General features: G+C 43.2%; 1 protein-coding gene across 1 annotated transcript; it reads left to right on the forward strand.

Moving 5' to 3' along the window:
- Positions 1 to 4,621: 4,621 nt before the first annotated feature.
- Positions 4,622 to 13,472, forward strand: LOC136428312 (transcription factor 24-like). Its single transcript, XM_066417718.1, has 2 exons — positions 4,622 to 5,300; positions 12,804 to 13,472. The coding sequence occupies exons 1-2, from the start codon at positions 4,929 to 4,931 to the stop codon at positions 12,969 to 12,971; spliced, it is 540 nt and encodes a 179-aa protein (XP_066273815.1). The 5' UTR covers positions 4,622 to 4,928; the 3' UTR covers positions 12,972 to 13,472.
- Positions 13,473 to 20,075: the final 6,603 nt, after the last annotated feature.

The following is a 20,075-nucleotide window of genomic DNA, read 5'->3' on the forward strand; positions in this document are numbered from 1 at the left end:
CTCCTGAGCCAGTAACAACAAGTTGCACGGAAGCGTCATGCAATTCGACGCGTAGTTCATCATGTTTTTTTTCTAACTTACACGATAGCTAGTATCTTTTGAAAGTAGCTGACGTTAAACCTGTCTTTGATATTCAGATTATCCATGGTGATTCGAGGTTTGAAACTCTAGGTTTGATACAACCTAGCGACCCCCGCACCGAAGGTTAATTTTTGCACGGCAAAACATAATGACCATGCGTTTATCATGTGAACGGCACGTCGGGGAAATTCACAGATCAACATTGTTTTCTTCCATCGCGTCAAGCAAGCGGCGGGACAAACATAGTGATTACTATCATTTGTCTGTAGACTACTTTGGAGGTTTACAGTGCATTTTTTCTGGTCTATGTTCTTCAAGCATAGCGCTAGAAGGGAAAAGACTGAAAGTGGACGATAATAGGTAACCTAGCACAATTCAACATCATATACATCAATATGAATACATGCTCGCACGGCGTTAAACAGGCGGAGAAAAACTTACAGACCATGCATTTTCTTTTTAGAAGAGCTGATATTTCTGCCCATTCAGCTCTGTCCGCGCGGTTTTAAGATAAATACGTTTTGTATAAATCGGACATTAATTGGTCATATTACGTTAAGTGGGTTGAGTACAAATTGCGCAGATCATGGCCAAGTTGAAGAATCAACGAGCAGATGCAGTGATGATAACACAATGTAACATGATTTTGTCTCAAATAATTGTGGGCAGGTCAAACTTACTGGTCGTTTCACATGTAATACGTATAACAGCCCATCAAATTGGTCGTTGATGTCTGGATCGTCCTAACCGGTACGGTTATAAGTAAAGAAGATGGCAGACAGCTTGTGCAATTGGTAGCGTCAGATAGGGGGCGGTGTTAGTCTGTCTTTGTAATCGGAAGTTCACCACATATAAACGTTGAATCATCACCAGGAGTCCACTGTTTCACTAGACAAAGCTGGATACTGAACAGGATTGCTTTGTGAAAGGAATCGATAATCGAGGAGTCTATCTATCAGGGCACACCAACTTTCATTCGGCGGACTCTGGCATTATGACATGCCTGTCTCTTTTGAACAATTGCTGACGTCACGTGCCCGTAAATCTAAATTATGAAGACTGCAATAAAATTCGATGACCTTATTCCTTATATGTGCTGGGGCGCAGTTGTAGCTCTCTACGAGCAATCATTTTTCTTGATCGCATGACAGGTAGCAGTGTGACCGCTGACTTTGCTATTCCATAAACCAAAAACAATTAAGTCTGGCTAGCCGACCGTGAGATTTATCGGAATTATCATTTAGCCTGCCACCCCGCCCACGCGAACACTTCTCCCGGCACACACTCCCCCCAAATCATATCAGTAACCGCCCGACTTAATTTCCTTCTTTCATCGTACTCGCGTCCAAAATGGCGTCTGCTTACCGTGAACATGATTGACAAGGGTTAGAGGTCAAACTGGTCCCTGCGTGACACTTGCTCACTTCGACAGACCAATTACAAAGGCAACATCAATCTTGGCTATACCAGCATCATATCGCGACATTACCCAAGTATTTGCACAAAGCTTAGTGGTTGATATAACACTGTTGACTATGCCCACCGTTCGCATTGATGGGAGATCGCATTACTCAGTGGCAATGAGCCGGGGAGCAAACAAGAGGCGACAGGTACAGACAGAGGCTAGCGCTTCTGTACGCGATGATTCACGAGCAGTGGTCGTTGTTATCGATGTGTTAGCTGTACACAAGGCTACCGTAAAAGACCTTTGTGTGAGATGTCCACACATTCTAAACTTCTACATGTAGGCATAAAGCTAGAACAACGGGCTTTCGTGTCCGCTCTTGCACGAAACTACAAATACCTTTCCTCCAGTGTCATTCTCAGCCGTGATGTCAACGACTATAAATGAGCCGTCAATCTTTGAAATGTTGCCTGTTTTGTTCCACTTTACATATTCAGTGTCGGACAGCCGACACAACCAGCACTTTTACGGACCAATTTTCTGATCGTTGAAGCAAACAATTTGTGTAATTGATGAAGTTAAAACTGTTCTGATGTGCAGAGAAAACCTGAGTCATTCAGTGGCGAAGGCCTCCGTGGTGCACACGTGGGGTTGGTTTCATCTCCATTCCCATGCTTGTGCTGAAAGTGGAAGCCGTATGACAGTATTCTGTTTGACAGTCTAACGATTATGGTTGCCTATAACAGTCTAAACTGATCCGTCCTAGACAACAACGCACGTCTGATTGTCTAGCTCGGCAGGTAGAATCTGCACGACGCCCCCTCCCCCCTGACGATCTGCCCCTCGCACTAGTGTTTCTCTGACCCCAGGTCTCCTCCTATTAAGGTGAGGGCTCATTTGCCCTCCCCTCCACTCAAACGGTCGGCTCCCCGATGAGTTCAGCTGTCTCTCCGATCTCTCCTCCCGTCGGGACCTCACGTCCGCCTCTTGGCCCAAATTGAGCGGCTCGGCACGAAGAACAACAAACAGCGAGACTCTATAGAGCCGGGCTGCAGCGCGCCGCCGCAGCAGAAAGGAGGCCTCCGCCACGCGCGGATTCAAACCAGTGACTTCTCTTCGACTGAAAAGTTAGCATTGTGGCATAGTAATGGAGCGCAACCACTGCAGACGTAACGTGTAACCCAAGTCCTTAACGGATCTTCTCTGTGCTAATCTCTGTACCTGTAAATCCTTCCCAACACAACCTAGCGCCAGATTATCCGTCATGGATACGTCGCGCTCTACACGTGTTGGGTCCCACGCTCTGCAAAGAGGCCACTTCTTGTGCAGCGACCACACACTATCAACACTTGTAGACCACTCGCCCCGCGCGGCCCGTGGTCAACAATCTTCGACCAATAACACAACGCAAGGACAGTTTACAGATTTCTCACTCCTCTTTCTCACTCCTCTTTCTCACTCCTCTTTCTCACTCCTCTTTCTCACTCCTCTTTCTCACTCCTCTTTCTCACTCCTCTTTCTCACTCCTCTTTCTCACTCCTCTTTCTCACTCCTCTTTCTCACTCCTCTTTCTCACTCCTCTTTCTCACTCCTCTTTCTCACTCCTCTTTCTCACTCCTCTTTCTCCCTCAGGAAGTTACTCGAAAGCTCAGTATTCATCAATGTTTTGAAGTGCATCTTTTTAAGGCTGTTATAATGATAAATGGAGTGAATACCAATATGCCTATGACGTGTTCAACCTAACCTCGACCCACAAGTGCGTGTGTACAAAAGGCGACAGTTTTGTTACAAGTCGGACAAACTTGGACGTTACACAATGTATTGAGTTGATTCCAAAAATATGTAAGAAAGCATTTCATTTGACCTAAGGTACTGAATAACAAAAGAACGTTCATTTCAAATGTACTGTCAGCTTAGAGAGCTTAAGACTTTTTAATCGCTATTTCGTTTGTCTTTAAATAGCCTTGCATAATACAACTTGACATTACATCACATACTTTCTCCTTACTGTGTCCAATTTCACCTTCAAGACATGTATGTATCAACAACTTGCGACTGTAAACAGTGATCAGAAGAGAAGTGCAAGATTGTGTTCGTAGTTCTAATCAATTTTCCCGTGGTACATTCGCCCAGGATATTTCATGATAAAGTTATAAGACCCAATATTGGCCTCGGCAGTTGTTCTGTGCCGTGGCACGTTCCATGTCCGGCCCAATTAAGCTGGAATGTACCTACCGGGCACAATCAGGAGATCCTGTTTCCTTCATAGGTAAGGGAGCAACCACTACATGATGAAGGAAGGCACATACATTTTGTATCAATAGGGTAGAATCATTGTATGTGTGTAGAGATGGGAATGATACCAAACTGCTCAACACAAGACATAATCATTACAAGATGAGATTATGAAGACATGAGTAAAACAGAAAGGAAGAAAGTGGGTAAAACGGACAGGACATAAATTTGGAAGGAACATCACTAAGAGTGGATTGTTTTGGCATGAAAAGACTTTTTCCGACAGTTTCTAAGTTACGATCGAAAATAAAGGGCCATCGATGTGAAACGCCTGGATGTGTTACCTGGTTATACACCGTCACTATCATTTCGACGTCTTTTTGTTCTTCGATATCACAAACAAAAGACAAGCGACGAATTAACAAGTTGTTGATATGTATGTACATGTACACGTGTTCCTTCCACAGCAACGCGATCGCGATACGTGTAAGCTACACGCATACATTGTGTAACGATGACATCGGTGTTGCTGATTGAAATGATAAGGGGCTGATAAGACTTCGATATCCTCAAGACAAAACATTTTTGAATGAAAGTCACTAATTAAAAGCTTCTCGACTTTTTAAAAAAGTTGGCTGGCGTTTGGCTCTGAACATCTCTGACAGCATTGTCGTGAACTTCTTCAATAATCTACATATAAGGTGTATCTGATCATTTCCCATACTTGATATATATCTTTACTGTTCCGAAAGATAAGTTTTATTCCCGTCCATGTGTATGATGTGTTTTAGCCCGGCCCCGCTATATGATGTATCGGTCCGCTGAGGTGTAACTGTCAGCGCCCTATCTGACTTGTCGTTCCCCACCCGTCACCCGCGACGTGGGGCGGCGCCACTCGAGCACACAGGGGGCGCAGCAACCTGTCCAGCTTCTCCTCCTACAATAACTTTACTCTCTCCGTGCCTCTTCGTCCAACCTGCGTCTGACTGACGAGCTGTCCGGGGCTGTGGCTCTCGTGGTCCGCGAAACGTGCTTCCTCAGTGGGAAAAATCGACGCTCTCCTAGCAGGGTTTGTGACGAAACCCCACCAGACGAGACGTACTCGCGCCGACCTCAAGTTACGCCGAAGTTTACATAAACTAATCAGCTCGAGATTTCGTGTGTTAGAAGCATCCAGGCGAGGTGGAGTGTCGGGCAGGACGACATCATGTCCGACACCAACCAGGACTTTGACTGTAGTAGCAGCGAGGCTTCGTCGCCGGACTCGAAGTCATCTTCTGGCGGGAGAAAGCGATCTGGTCCGAGGCAGTCCCGCCGAAAGGAACGGCAGCGGCCCACGGGTTCCAACGCTGCCCGAGAGCGCTCGCGGGTCAAGACGCTACGTTCTGCGTTTCTCGAGCTGCAAAAGACGCTCCCTTCCGTCCCACCGGACACGAAGCTGTCCAAACTAGACGTCCTTGTACTTGCTACAACCTACATTGCACATCTCATGAGAACCCTGGACAGTGGCGAGGATACTCCGGAGTCCCGGGAGAAGCAGCATCGCCTGCAGGCCACAGGCTATCTACACCCCGTCAAGGTAGGCACGGCTACCCGATCAACTCTATCAACACCCACAGGTTTCCTCTATCGGAGAAATACTAAACTTTTTACTAGTACGACCACCGATTGATCAACAAACAGTAATGATTTTCACATTCACAACTTATCCTTAGACAGTATTAGCTAGACGGATCAAAACAGGTATAGCATAAGTTAGACGGCTTTTCCATATGTCTAAGAACCTGGCGTGATGACTAGTTCCAACGCAGAAAATGATTGGACAACATGGGATAGTTCTTCCTCCAAAAATAAGAAGAAAACCGTTAAACGCTTTCTACAGTAAAACGCTTCACGTCGTTCAAGATGAGACATACACTGACAAAATGATTTGGAAAGTTGCACGTACTAAATTGTAACTTAAATGACTTGAACATGATAAGGTAATTCACAAAAATGGCGACTTACGCTACAGCAAGATTGTAATGTACGCCAAGAAGATATTCTAGTTTTCAACATTTTACATACATGTGACGTTAGTATTAAAAATAAGGGAGAGAAATATCGAGGAGATTCTCGTTATGAAGGTGCACAGAGGTGCCTTCCTGGGACTGCTAATGAGTTTATCTTCACTCAAAATATAAACTGTTTGGGGATCAGCTGAATTTGTACCGAGGCGGGTTCTGTTACCAAACAGTGTAAAAACACCTTCATTTTTGTGCGTAATTCGGTCAACTCTCAGGCAATATTCTGGACAAAAACCTCACGGCAGTCAGCGTCTCAGATGACCATTGTCACCAGGAGAGGTGTTCATATCATTTAGAATTTATGTAGTTTGGAACGATGGTGGGTATAATAACAGGACTGAGGGTGGGGCACCTGTGGTTAAATTGATATCACTGCCTGTTGATTGTTGTTCTTTGGTAAACAAAAACAACAGGTAAAGTGGTTGTATCTGCTTGCCCTCTCGCTTGGATAAAGTGGGTTAATGATATCCGCTCTTAATCTGTTTGCTCGGTCTCTAAGCCGTTTCCTGATTTTTGGCACTTTTGTACATTTAAGTAAGACTGTAGGATTTTGTGGGATTTGCTTATTATTTGCAAGGGTGTAGCTCACGGGGATCAGTGGACTCAGCTTAACTCAAAGTGAAACTGTGTGTTAGATATTTTTACAAATCAATGGTGACAACTCTATAGTGCATAATCATTACTACATAATCATTAAAAGTGACATAGACTCTCATGAGTGGAGTAGCTTGTGTCAGTGGACCGTCAGTTTTTGACCTACAAATGTTTTCCCATCGAATAATGCTACATCAGGCCTAGACATTTTCTTCTGTCAATAGACCTAACACTCTCGAGTACCGCATGCACCGTTAATACCCCAGTCCTGCCATGACAATGTCTTGCTAACTTTGAGAAGACACAAAACCACAGAACAGAAAATCAACATGCTGTTGTGCGAGGTACAAAAAAAACTCGTCTCACGATTTATCCGAACACAGTGTAAGGGTCCAGAAAATTGTTGAACCGCATAGACAAACTTGAAAATGATTATACATGCAATTAAATACCAGGAGTCACTTACAGAGCAAATATAATATGTAGAATATTACATGGTTTCAAACATGCTTACCGTTTCTAAAGAACCGAATACGATCAAGTGAAAAGAAAATGTTGAGCACTATTTTATCGTCTTGCATAGAACGCATTACCAGTTGCCCCGGTAGTTTCGTAGGTGCTAACTGTTTTTTTTTTTGGACAAAAATCAGACGTGTCCGTTAGAAAAGAGGACGTAAAATCAGACGTGTTCTTTAGAAAAGTGTGTATGTAGATTTTACAGTTTTCTCAACTTTTCATATACATAGGCATTAGCATGGGACTATTAGCAAGACCTTGTCTGTTGGAAATGAATGCCTACCTAACGTTGAATTTCGTTTGAATCTCCGCTTGGTCGCGTATTAAAACGGTAGTGAAAGTTGGTGTTTCCTATTGCATGTAGTGGTCGTACACACAGGAAACAATGAAAGCTATTTCGTACCTACCCATTTTATTCAATTTTGAGCATTTTCCACCTACTCATTTGAGTCCGTTTTGAGCATTTTCCAAGAAATAGGAAAATCACAGTTGTGTTTCCGATTAAGGTCATGAACAATTAGGGTACGCAGTGATTGTCTTTTCGGCCGAAGTGATCCAACAGATAAAGTTTAACAATGTAAACCTGGAATGCATCCGGGCAATGGTATTTTCAATCCTATCATACTTCAATCATACAGTTCTATTGTACGAGCACAATTTCTATTGCAACAAAAATGAGGAGAACATATTGGAAAACGATTCTACAACGTTTTTATCACCCAGATGTCGGACCGTACATTTTATGTCGATCCACCAAAAAAGGCTGGAGTCTGCAGATTTTTGCTGGGTAACCGGAAAACACAACATTTTTCCGGAAACACAACATTTTTAAACGGTTACTTGTAAATTTTCAAGCTGAAGCTAAACGCCACAAACCTGTCGCGTTTTATAGGGAATCACCTGTCCAGTTCAGGTCCCGCGACCACCATCTCGCGATCCTTGGTAGTACTCATGAGAACACGATCGTGCTACACCTTCACATAGTGAACGTGCATATGCCCGTTTAGCGAGACCACACCAGAAGACCAGACTAGAATCAGACAAGCTTTCAAGTCAACAATATATAGATACTACACGAGTGAGGTTTGAGCTACGTCTACAGTCTCTGTTTACCATTTTTAGACATCAACTACCAATCATAATCTGATGATAAGCGACAAGAAATAAACATTTAAGCACTATTTTCCACGGAAAGTACTGTCTTAACCTATTCATTCCCAATATCTGCTGTGTAGCAAAGCAGAATTGCAGTCGGAAGACAAAGAGAATAAAACTTGCATATCTCTATACAATCTGATCCGGTCTCAAAGATTTATTTCATGTCAAAGAAAGCTCCTTGTAATTCGCGTTGATGTGATATCCTAGTGTGTGGAATGCGAAACAGCGTGTTAAAGTTTCTTACAAAGTTTCACAATACAAACGTACGATCTCTTGGAGTACAGTTCCTTTTTTGTTGGTGATATATATATATGATGCCCACATAGTATCTGGTACGTCTGGTTTCCCCTCTTGTACATATAGCAGTTTCAAGTGGGTGGTCTCATTTTGTTTTGTGTAAATTGCTAAAAATAGGTCAAACATAAAGATATATGTATAGGGCTATTCACAAATGAAAGGAAGTTGTTCGTAACAACAATCAGATGTCGAGCCATTTCTAGCACGTATTAACCAATGTTAACGTTGTTTTGGGCACTTCGGAAACACTTATGGTCTTAAGCTTATAATCTGTGTTGGAATTTTGCGGAACAGTACAGGATTGCACGGATGCACTTCATCGGGAAAGCGTTACGATAACAACAATCGAATTAAAGGGTTGTTTTTCTTTCCCGAACAAAATACAACAGAGCACTTTGCCTTCATGTCTTCGGCTTCCGTCTGCGAATAAGTGTACAATGTCTGTGTTCATGTCTTCGGCTTCCGTCTGTGAATAAATGTCTGTGATACCCCCATTCCACTTGGACGGCGCTCTCACCGCGCTCTCACGGCGACCTCATTTTGGCCAGATCGCCGTGAGAGCGCCGACAGCGCGGCGAGAGCGCCATTGAGAGCGCCGACAGCGCGGCGAGAGCGCCGACAGCGCGGCGAGAGCGCCATGCGCGCCGTCACCTCGGCGATGGTTTTGAACATGCTCAAAACCTTCGCCGTGAGAGCGCCGAGGATGGCGATCAAAAAACGAGCGCCGAGAGAGCGCGGTGAGCGCCGTGAGAGCGCCGTGAGAGCGCCGTGAGAGCGCGGTGAGCGCTGTGAGAGCGCCCAAGGTGGGATCAAAGGGCCGCAGCGAGCGCTCAAGGATCGCAGCGAGCGCTCTATGAGGATTGAATGGCCTTAACTGTAGTTCAAACAAATTTCATTCTTAAAGTGGTGTATCTTGAATTTCTGGGATTTTTGTGGTCAAATCATAGTTTTGCTCCTGGGTAATACAAATTGACCAATATCTACAAGTAATTGCTTCCATTAAAATTAAATTCCCTCCAAGTTTTATTGTCAGTGGTTCAAAATGTGTTTCAAAATTCTGTGATTCACGTTTCTATTATAACGTAGAATGATAAAATATATTCATTACAAATAGTTTACATGACAGACAACACACAAAAAACAAGTTGAACATACATATATTACTTAAGACATACACTGAGCGACCGTGCAGCGACTAAAATTGAATCTGTTTTCCCCTTGATTTTATCATTCAAATATGATGCAAGAGGTAAAGGTATGACTGAGAAGACAACAAAGCACACAAAACGTAACAAAAATTCGTTCTTTATCTCTGGAATTCGTTGAGTGATCTGTGAAATCTTTGGTCGCTCATAAAAAGTTGCTGACATTTTAAATTTTGGTCGCGCTGAGAGCGCGCAAGGGTCGCCGTAGAGATTCCACTTGAGCACGTTCTCCAGGAGTTCGGCGCTCTCACGGCGCTCTGGACCATTTTAGGTCGCCGTGAGAGCGCGGTGAGAGCGCCGTCCAAGTGGAATGGTGGTCTGACTGAACACAACTGGCAAATTTCTGACATGTAAATTATGGTCACAATGTTGAGTCCACAAAGTACGAAATGGAGTTTTTAGTTTTTGATATGATGCTTTTTCCGAGTGCATGTTACCTTCGTACATTTAGCGGTTTTTACAACTTTTCTGGACTTTTCTAACCATAGCATCAGCTTATGGGAACAGTATGTGTGCTTTTGGGAAGGTAATAGGGGTATGAAATCGTAGCGAGCTAGGCTGAGCCTAGATACATTTTATAACTACCGCATGACCGTGTCGTAGTTTGCAAATGAAAACTTTCATGAATGAAATCGAAGCCACCAGTGTTCATTCTCATGCCCTTGAACCATAGAAGAACGTACTGTTTTGCTATGGTGTAAGATTATTGATGACCTTGTACTTCCTTGGGCATGCATGTTTCCCGGAGAATTTCAACAGTGTGAGTGAGCTAACGTACACTGTGTGAGGCATGCCCCCCTCCCCAAATCGTGCAGAGCTTGTGACATTTGCCCATAAAATCATGACCTTTCATCAGATGCACGGGGGCCTCTGGCATGACTCTCTTTAAGGGTCTTACATATACATGTCGTTCTACTGCCGCTATACTTACATATTACATGTCTGTCTTTTTATGGTGAATTAATTACATGGTTTCAGTTGTCTCTGAGTGAATGCGGCAGTTTGAATAAGCCTGGCAATCATCTTTGGAAGTTGTGACGGCGAGTGTATACCAAGCGTTCAATCACATCTCGTTCGTGTATTCATCTTCTGAAATATTCCCATTGCTTTCGATTTCTTTACTTTAAACGGTCGAGATGAGTTGTACTACAAGTTCGCCACACACCACGGTAGTTGCAAACATTTACTGACATCTGCTATATTTGGCGTCGATATTGTCCGGTGTGCTTTGTCATCGTTCAACTTCCTGTTGTGAGGGTAACCCTGTAAACATTAACCAGCCGCACGGAGAACTGGTAGTAACCACACAAAGGACATGTACGTGACTCTGCCGATGTTGTCCACAGACAGCTTAAAAATGCTCAATTCTGTTCATGTACAGAGTCACAATGGTCAAGACAAGCTGTGTACAGAAGTCCTATTGTACGTAACTTAGTCCTTAAAGCACAGTCACATTTGACGTACGATATTTTTGCCGCATCAAGGCTATGACAGACCCTCGTTTGTGTGTCCGAGGCTTTTATAATGGCGCCGGACGTCAATCAGGTTATGACTGTGCTGGACCCGCGACACGTTGGCGACGTCACTGCGTCCTAGATTGAATTTGAGTTAGCCATGACTTTACAATGGGAATACCATGCAAAACGTTCAAGTATGACTAGAAATACAAAAAAAATAAAACAAAGCGTAAAAAGATTAGTTTTTTATCGATGAAATTCGTGTAGCGCGGTGTCAAATCACTCGGTCGCAGCTAGCCTGGCGAGGTGGCCAACCGGTCCTGTAACTGCCAGCCCTGGGGGTCAGTAACCTCCGGCCGAGAGCTTGTGTAAATACAGGCTAGGCCGCAGCGAGGTCGCCAACGTGTCGCGGGTCCAGTGAGAGGGGGCTGATACATTTTCCGTCACAGCTGAATTGTTTACGTCTATCATAAGCATGTCCCTTATTTTCTAATAAGTTCTACGTCGAGATACGGACGAGTTTGTGGTGACATGGTTTGTGAAGCGGCTTTTGAATAAGAAATAATTTTTACAGCGATGATTTTACTGATGGTTCTGGGGAGAGAGTTAGGAGAATGTTCCATTAACAGACAAGGATTATCATGTTCAACAACCTTAGTGTTGAGAAACTTAGACTTGTCCTTAAGATATTTACCTCACGAGCGACCGAATACTAGTCTAACTGGTACACTCACTCGCTTTGAAGAAAACTAAACTGCAGCTACTGTGCTGCATCATTTACGCACCGATTATTTGGCCCCACTGACGGCACGAGTATTCAAAAGTTAATTTGCCCCAAGTGTTATACACCTGTTGGCAGTCAAATGAATATAATGTCAGCACGCAGTTATGATGAAGGCCTGAGACAAGGATATGGCATGCACACAAATGTGGCCATTACGGTCTTAATAATCGAACCTGTGTGTTTTACTAGTGTTCATGTTTCCTTTTGTGTCTTTCTTTGTTACCCTACGTGTAAGCGTGTGCTAACATGTAAATGACAAGTGCGTGTAACTGAGTCCCGTACACTAGTTTATTTGATCCGGCCTTAATTCTACCATGATTCGTAGTTTATTCTTGTACAATGACTACTTAGGATTTGCATTCTGCAACGACATGACAGTGGAGTGGCAAAAACAGGGGCTCATGTGATAGTTAGTACGAACTGCTACGGAAATAGTTGTTTTCAAATGGTAAAAACAAACGGATCGAATGTCAAGATCACAAACATGAGGTGTAGGTGTGTTTATACTGTAAACGAGTGTACTAGAAGATAGTCTTATACCATTGGGTCAACCATATTACTCTAGATATTAATCAGTGGTCATAATTAGTACACATTTGGGGAAATGTCAAATGAACAAAAGAAAAGTGATAAAAGCGAAAATCAGGTACAGCTAGAAAACAATCAAACTTATCAAATAGCATCCTCCTCCGAAAATGTTCAAAAGAAGCTACCAAAATGAGCAAACATACAATGACAATTTCCAGTGCCCGAGGAAGCCCATGATGCTGCTTCTTGACTTCACTTGACTTGACTTGAATCTAAACTTTGATGAAACTACTAGTATCTCAGGATACACAAGCAAAGGCATACAAACATAACCTATTCCAGCATTTACAAGAGAAGTTCATTTTCATCCTTAATACTGCTATTTTGTCTGTGGGACTGGAAGGGTCGCAAAGCCCCATGGGTAAGAGGGTGAAGTCTGCCATCTCTGATTGCTTGTTGTTTCTTGTTCTCCCACAGAAATGGCCGATGAGATCACGGCTGTACATCGGCGCCATGGAGAACGCGGCGGCGCTGGCGGAGGGCAGAGAGCCCGAGGAGTGCTCCGGAGGCCTGGACGTCAGAGAGTGTTGTCTGAATTCTTCCGAGGACGAGCACAGTCCCATCCATGCAGCACATTCCCACTAGCAAAGACCGTCTCGTTCCTTTGTACATATTGATTAACACGTGTGTTTCCACTGGACTACGGACTCGCCATCCTGAGTTATATCGTATGCTGGGTTTACACACGCGTTTTCGGAGTCGACTCAAAACGCGTGTGTTAACTGGGCCATTGACAACTGGCATCAATATTCAATTTGATTATGTTTATTCTGAAAGTATTCGTGAAGGAGTGTCAAGATAAACGTCTTCTCTTACGATGAAGGACATGGAGCATTCTGGTAGGTCGCAAACCGGATGTGACGTTCATCAAACCACCAAAGAAGAAAAAAAGAATCGTTGCCAGTTATCTGTAATAATCGGATCAGCCTGACTATTGTATATATCTGTAAAAAAACCTATGGAGAAACCTTAACGTAAGTTATTTTCAGTCTGACGCATTTCATGAATGTTCACAAGTTTTGCATCTACCCATAACATGAACTCGTCTTAAAGATTGTTTTATTAAAAACATTGTGCTTTCCAAAATGAGTTTCGCTGACCTTTCTATAAATGTCAACTATCAACCACCATTAGTCAATTATCAATAACACATTGAACGTCTGTATTTAGTGTTCCACATCTGAAACCAGTAGTTAAAGATATACTGTTACAGGAAGGCATACAATTCGATGATTCTTTACGGCGCTCTAGTCCATTGAGCATTTAGAAACGTCTATCATGTTGTAACGTTATAGATTGTTTGATGCCTCAACCTTGTTTCCTGTGTCATATACCGAAAAAAGAAAATTTCACGTGTTTAGAAACCCTATCTCCTCTCTGTAGCACTCACGAAAGGATCGGGCAAGGTGTGAACTAATGTTTTTGCACGCGCCGCTGTAATGTAGCCAGTGGTTGCATTCCTGTAGCAGCGGGAACGGAAAAGCCGGAGCTACGGTTAAGTTGGGAGCGACCTTCGCTGGCTTGGAGGTCCTTCTCAAGAAATGACAGGCTCAGAAAGTCGAGCAGAAAGCACGTCACGATTTGCGACCCTTGCCTCAACCGTCCATGAATCAGATCACTTGTGGTTTTCGCACATTAATCTTCACAGTGGTGGAAGGATGCCTAAAGCTCTTTTAATTGAAAGCATAATCCTGTTGTTTCGGCATAATTTGCGGGATATTGTTCAACCCTGCCCCACAAAAATTGCAGTCGCTAAGTATTTCCTTTGGCAGCATAGCTTTTCCTATACCTGTTTCGAGTTTTATTCCAGTCATATATATTGGCGAAAACGGCCGCACTTGTCCGCATGCTAGAGAGAGAACTTGGCAAAAAGAAAGTTACGAAAACACACAAAATTATGGATGTACCAAGTAAAGTTGAATAGATGTTTTTGATCTGTGAGATGTTTCGATTTATTTGATGTAACCTGAAAAAATAAGATCACCGAGGCCACCACTGTGTTCCCACCCCCATCACGTTCCCAGGACAGTTGGATACACAGGCCACGAGAGGACCACATGGGACACCTTGGTAAAAGAAACAAACGGAAGAGTGGCCGTCATCCTCTGAGTTATGAAGACAAGTCAAGTGTTTGTTGTCCTTCTGAGTTAATCGAGCACACTTCACCAGATCAGCACCACTTAAAGCCTAGAACACACAAATCAGCCACGAGTCACTGATATAGATAAGTCGCCATCCCCGTGGCCGCCGGCTCCGCGAGCACACTTCGTGCGCCAAGGAACCTCCTACGTCCCGCAAACGCGTCCCTCAGAAATGCCCTAGTTAGATTCTCTTCCTGTCTCAACACATAACGCTTTATGTTGATCCAGGTTGGTTCAAGGGTATGTCCATCTGTCTGACGCGCCGGGGCGTCAAAAGTCACTTTTTGTCAGAGACCTGTCCATACGCAATTTGCGCACCAAGAAAAAAGGAAATTGGAATAAGCTCATGGAAAAAGGACGACTATCATAGCTATGGCCAGCTCCTTGTGGGTTGAGACTAGCCTCTAGCAGGCTCCAGACGTAGACAGAAAGAATAGAAATCGGCCAAATTGAGGAGTTGGCCAGCCGATAGATACAATTTGCCAGAGGCAAGGTTGAGACAGCTAGTCCTAACGGTTTGGCCAGGGTAAAACTTGCAAGCACCACACTGGTCAAACACTAGGACTGTATCAAAGATCTATCCTTGCAAAAGTTAACAGTGCCCTCCCCACTTCCAGAAGATAGTTAAGGAAACGTTCAAAAATTAAGTTGTGCAGAAGTCGTTGAACTTCTGGACCGCACGATGGATGGTCTTCAGTCGGAATTCTTTCTGCACTTGAGAGGCTGAGGTCGTCACGGTTTGAAGGCCCTTAGCGAAGCTGTCTAGGGAAAGTGAATTTCATACAGATTTATGTACTCCTGGCCGTGGAACAAGACTGGCTCTCTTACAGTTCCCGATCACTCATCGGATGTAGTGTCCAGATGTATCAGTGCTGGGATCCTGCGACTGTGGACATTCTAAACCAAGTTTTGGTGATTAGTGGTTGCAGTAGAACAAGAGGGACTCCACTTCGAAATTACAGAAAAAGGATAGGCATTTTTTTAGGCGTACTGTTTGTCAAAAGTGGAAAAGTTAATATAACATGGTCCTATTCTTACACTCACTGTCACTGTTCTATTGTACCTTTCAAGGCAATAATGGGAAGGGGATTGTCGTATAAAACAGAATATTGCTAAGATTTTGTGCAATGCTCGTTTTAGAAATTTCCCGTTGACACCCCACTTGTCAGGATCTTGTCGTGCCTTAGGTTAGAAAATTCTCGACATTTCGTCAATTTAATATGACTAATTATAATCAATGTCGGAAGAACCTCCGCCAGAGCAGACGAAGTTCACCCAAAAGCAGTATGTACTTTGTAGCGCTATATCCTTCCGTCAACAGTGGAGGCCTTTCCGCGCAGTTAGGCGGTCAGCACCCGTGACATAAATTAATCCGTACAAACCCATAACGCACACGTTTCGGGGCGCGCCAAGCTATCCAAACCTCCCAAGACATGGCAAGGGGGAAAACTGGCTTGACGTGGGGGAGGGTCCGGGCTTTCAGCGCTGTCAATCAAGCCCGGTAGATGCGTACCCCAAGTGTCGAGACAAACACGGCCAAATGATCATCTCAAGTAGTGTAAACCAAGGCAGAGCCCTTATCTGTTTTTTCTGTGTAGTTGTATCCCCCTGTCAAGATTACATCGCTGATTTGAACACCAACTGTAACGCAAGAAGGAAGGAGGGGTGATAGGTGAGACATTTATCATCAACAACATCCTGTTGTCGAGCGGCGGACATTGCACAAACATGACTTCAGCACGAGGGGCGAAGTTTCCCGCTCACGTTCTACCGTGAGAGAGTACAGGTCGAAGTCAGGAATGAGTGGCAAGTTCACTACTCCCTACTGTATAGAACTTAGGAAACGCAGCAATATGAACGCAAAAAACCTTTAGGATAAAACTTCGGACTGAGGAGGAATGATAAATTGGAGCCTCTTGGTTATTAGGCTAAAACGTTTTACTTCTTGAGGAGCGCTGCCTGCACAAATTTTATCAAGTTGTGTTCGTTCCAGGTAATTTAAAGCTAGCAGGCTGTATCACTAATTACGGCCCTGACTCCAAACCTACACATGGTTCAGACCGACACCTGTCTATTCGATTTCTTTCTGTTTGAGGATGGTACCGGTCGGTATTATCACACTTTTCCAAAAGGCAAGTGGCTGGACACTATGAGACGATAGCATGTACGTGTACCAGACTCACATCAAATATGCAATAGGAAAGTTCGACTTTCCTCGATAAGTTAATTTTGACCAAGGATTTCAATGAATGGAGACCTTTATTGCACATTTCTGCCACACCTGGCTAAGTACAGGTCACAACAAAACAAAAAAACAAGTACAGTTCACGGATACAAAAAGAATATGACTATCTTTAGATAAATTCTACTTCTACTCGCTTTTCGGTTATAGTAGATATAAAAGAACAGACATGTTTTTCAATGGGAGGTTTGTCTAGTCGCAGTGGGAATATGAATTTTTGTACAGTACTTAAATGTTTACCGGTAGCTACGGGGACAAAGCTATCAAAATACTAACAAGTTTGTGGCACGTTTGTTTTACAAACAGGTAAGGATAGCCCAACAGCTTTCTCTGTGTCGAAGCCAACACCAATACATGCATTTGCGGTGATACATCCTGATCTTGCCGTCATACAATATCCGGGCCTCGGTAGAACCCATGGGGAGCACACCGGGACTCACCTTCCTACAGATGGCTTAGATAAACAGGAGAACATTGATGAAGGACCCGTGATCACCGAGTTCGTAATTTCATGTACATGTCTGTCACAAATGACAACCAAATTGGAGAATAGAGGACAGAATGCACTCTAAAAACACAGTTTCCAGATATTTTAAGTTCTTGAGATATATTTATATCTATTAATCATCACATGCAGCCTAGTAACTGAGATGTGCAGTTCGTGCGATTTAACCTGCATAAACAGTTGAATGAATCATGGGACCGACAAGAAGACATGTAATTTCACTTGTCCATTTGCGTGCCGATTTATGAACAATTTATTTTTCTCTCCATCCTCCTGTGATCCTTGTTAGTTGTGGCGAATGGAAAGAAAAATAACAGCAAATAGATATTATGGATACCATCCCCTGTAAACTCCAAATCTAATACGAGAGCGAAAAAAAACACCATGGACAAAATACAAGATGTCTTATAGATTTTCCAAACAGAGACCATAAACTTTGCGACAAGAACTGAAGCGACAAAACACCATGTACCCGGCAGCCAACATGTACAAGTCTTTTATTCCTGTGTTTGAGAAGTGAAGAAAGTGGCACTAGTGTGGTGGCATAGTATTACATACTTAAATGTTTTACCTTTGGGCTACACGAACTAAGCATGAAAAATGCGCTTTGATTCTCGATATTTGAGCTCAAATCGTGAACCACTTTTAAAGTTCAAAGCGGGGTATGACAATTGATGTCGGTGAGGCATAGCGACTCATTGAAGTTTGCATTGCATTAAGGAATGCATGTCGTCATCTCACTGTTGCAACCATTGCTCATTTTCTGGACTAACTAACTACCTAGGTCGGGGCTCCTAATCTCAGGCCTTGAAGAATTTGCTTCCTTTTAAAAGTCTATTTCTGTTCTTCGCGTCGAATAAAAATTCAAAATCTTGCTTCAGGCTTTGTAACTGGGCTTTCTTCTTGCCATGGGGAACGCGGTCATGGCCACCTGATGTCTTTCACCGCGTCCTCGGCGTCTTGAGTAAACCTATTTATCATGTAATCTCTACGGATGGAGTATTGTCTATCAGCGTGAGGTGATATTGTGAGTTGAACATAGGGTGCCTTTGTTCCAATGTTGAGTCAATGTCTCCGACGAACGTCCCACGGTTCGAAAGGGAAACGTGCTGTACTTCATAGGAAAACATGAGATATGCCCAAACCTTCTCACTGTGGGTGATCGAATCGAACAACACGTATTGGATCAGACTTTAAAAACAACATTTTGCCGAATATACACACTGCTTATTTCCAAGACATCTAACGTTGCATGTGAATCCACCGCGTAAAAATCTAAAAGATTTTTGGTTTATAGATATTGTTCAAGCTTTTTCTTCAGAAATCATGAGGGGATTATGTTCTTCTTCTTTTGCAACAAATAGGTAGCATTCTTCCAGGTTGTAAATTCTTTGTTGTTGTGTTGGTAATGATACATCAAAATTCAAGTGAACGACACATCATAGATTTCAGACAGCAAAACGGATGGTGAAATTATTCTTTGTCTACATTTCATAATCCGTTAACTTTCCCCGCAAAACCACTCCAAATTTGTCAATTTTCAAAAAAGATACTCAAAATTTGTCATATTTGTCCGACTCACAGATGTGGTGCAGATTGGAGCACCGAGACCACCATAGAAGTGTCCCCGTTATGCCGACTCCAATTAACGTTCACTGCACTGATACACCAGAAATGTGAGCCCAGCATTATTGGGGAGCTCATGGCAATGGTCTGCTACCATAGCAGATTGTCATGAATAGCATTGTTCCGAAATTGCGTTTTAACTAGACCTACTTTTGTCTGGCAACGTTGTTAGTGAAAGAAACGCCCAAATTAGACGTTGTCACCACTTGTTGTCTGGCCAACATTAGCGTTAGCTGTTATAGATGTGCTTTATGCTTTCCTCTATATTGCATTTCAGTGATTGCACCCATTCTTTATAAAACTACATTGTCGGAGACTTGCCGTATCTTCGAACCTTCAAAGTTGCATTCTGCATTGCGGTTGGAGAGTGACAAAAAATGACTTTATACACTGATTCTGTAGGAGTTCCTTCGACAGCGTTCATTTCTCGCACTATTAATTTGAAACAGCAGCTTTTCCTGAATGTCAACCAGAGATTTTTTTTTACACAACGTCGATGTGGATGGATCATCAGAGTTATTTCTACGCGAACACTAAACCCGGTGTGCCTGTAATTTGCTTACCCGCAGGCTATGTGCCCTGATATCCTGTTCCCCAGATTGGCCACGCTGCAATTGATAAAAGTCATTAATCACCCCAAAGTGTCTGCTGAAAAGTTTGATTAATAGTTTCTGGACGGAAACACTTACACACTCGTTATAGCACCAGCAAGTAAAATAGTCCTTGAACTTCGATATCTTGGAGCTCGCTGGAGAGATTTGTGCACGAGTTGCATTCCTGTTGATTATATAGTCATGTGGTGTGACGTCCGTGATATACCGAAGGCGGGGAGCGGGGAGAGTGGGTGTAATTAAAGACAACTTTCCAATTTTCTAAGAGTAAGATTAAAAGAAAGCCATTTCCCATTGCAGGAGCTGTTGAATTTTGCGGAGCTACTTCTGTTGAATCAAAAATTTAAGTGGACATCAGATAAAATCATTAGTCTGTATGTTTTAGTTTTACAGCAAATATCTAGCTTCAACTTGACCACTTGCACGGAAATTAGCATGGGAGGGGTGTCTAGGGATAAAACCGAAGATGTCTTCTTTACTAGAAATTACTGGTATCCATAAAATCGCCTTGATCCCACACTTCCTCTCAAGAAAATGTACCCATATTGTAAGAACTGTAATGGC

Source organism: Branchiostoma lanceolatum, chromosome 2 (genome assembly GCF_035083965.1).
Source record: "Branchiostoma lanceolatum isolate klBraLanc5 chromosome 2, klBraLanc5.hap2, whole genome shotgun sequence".
Classification (NCBI taxonomy): Eukaryota; Metazoa; Chordata; class Leptocardii; order Amphioxiformes; family Branchiostomatidae; genus Branchiostoma; species Branchiostoma lanceolatum.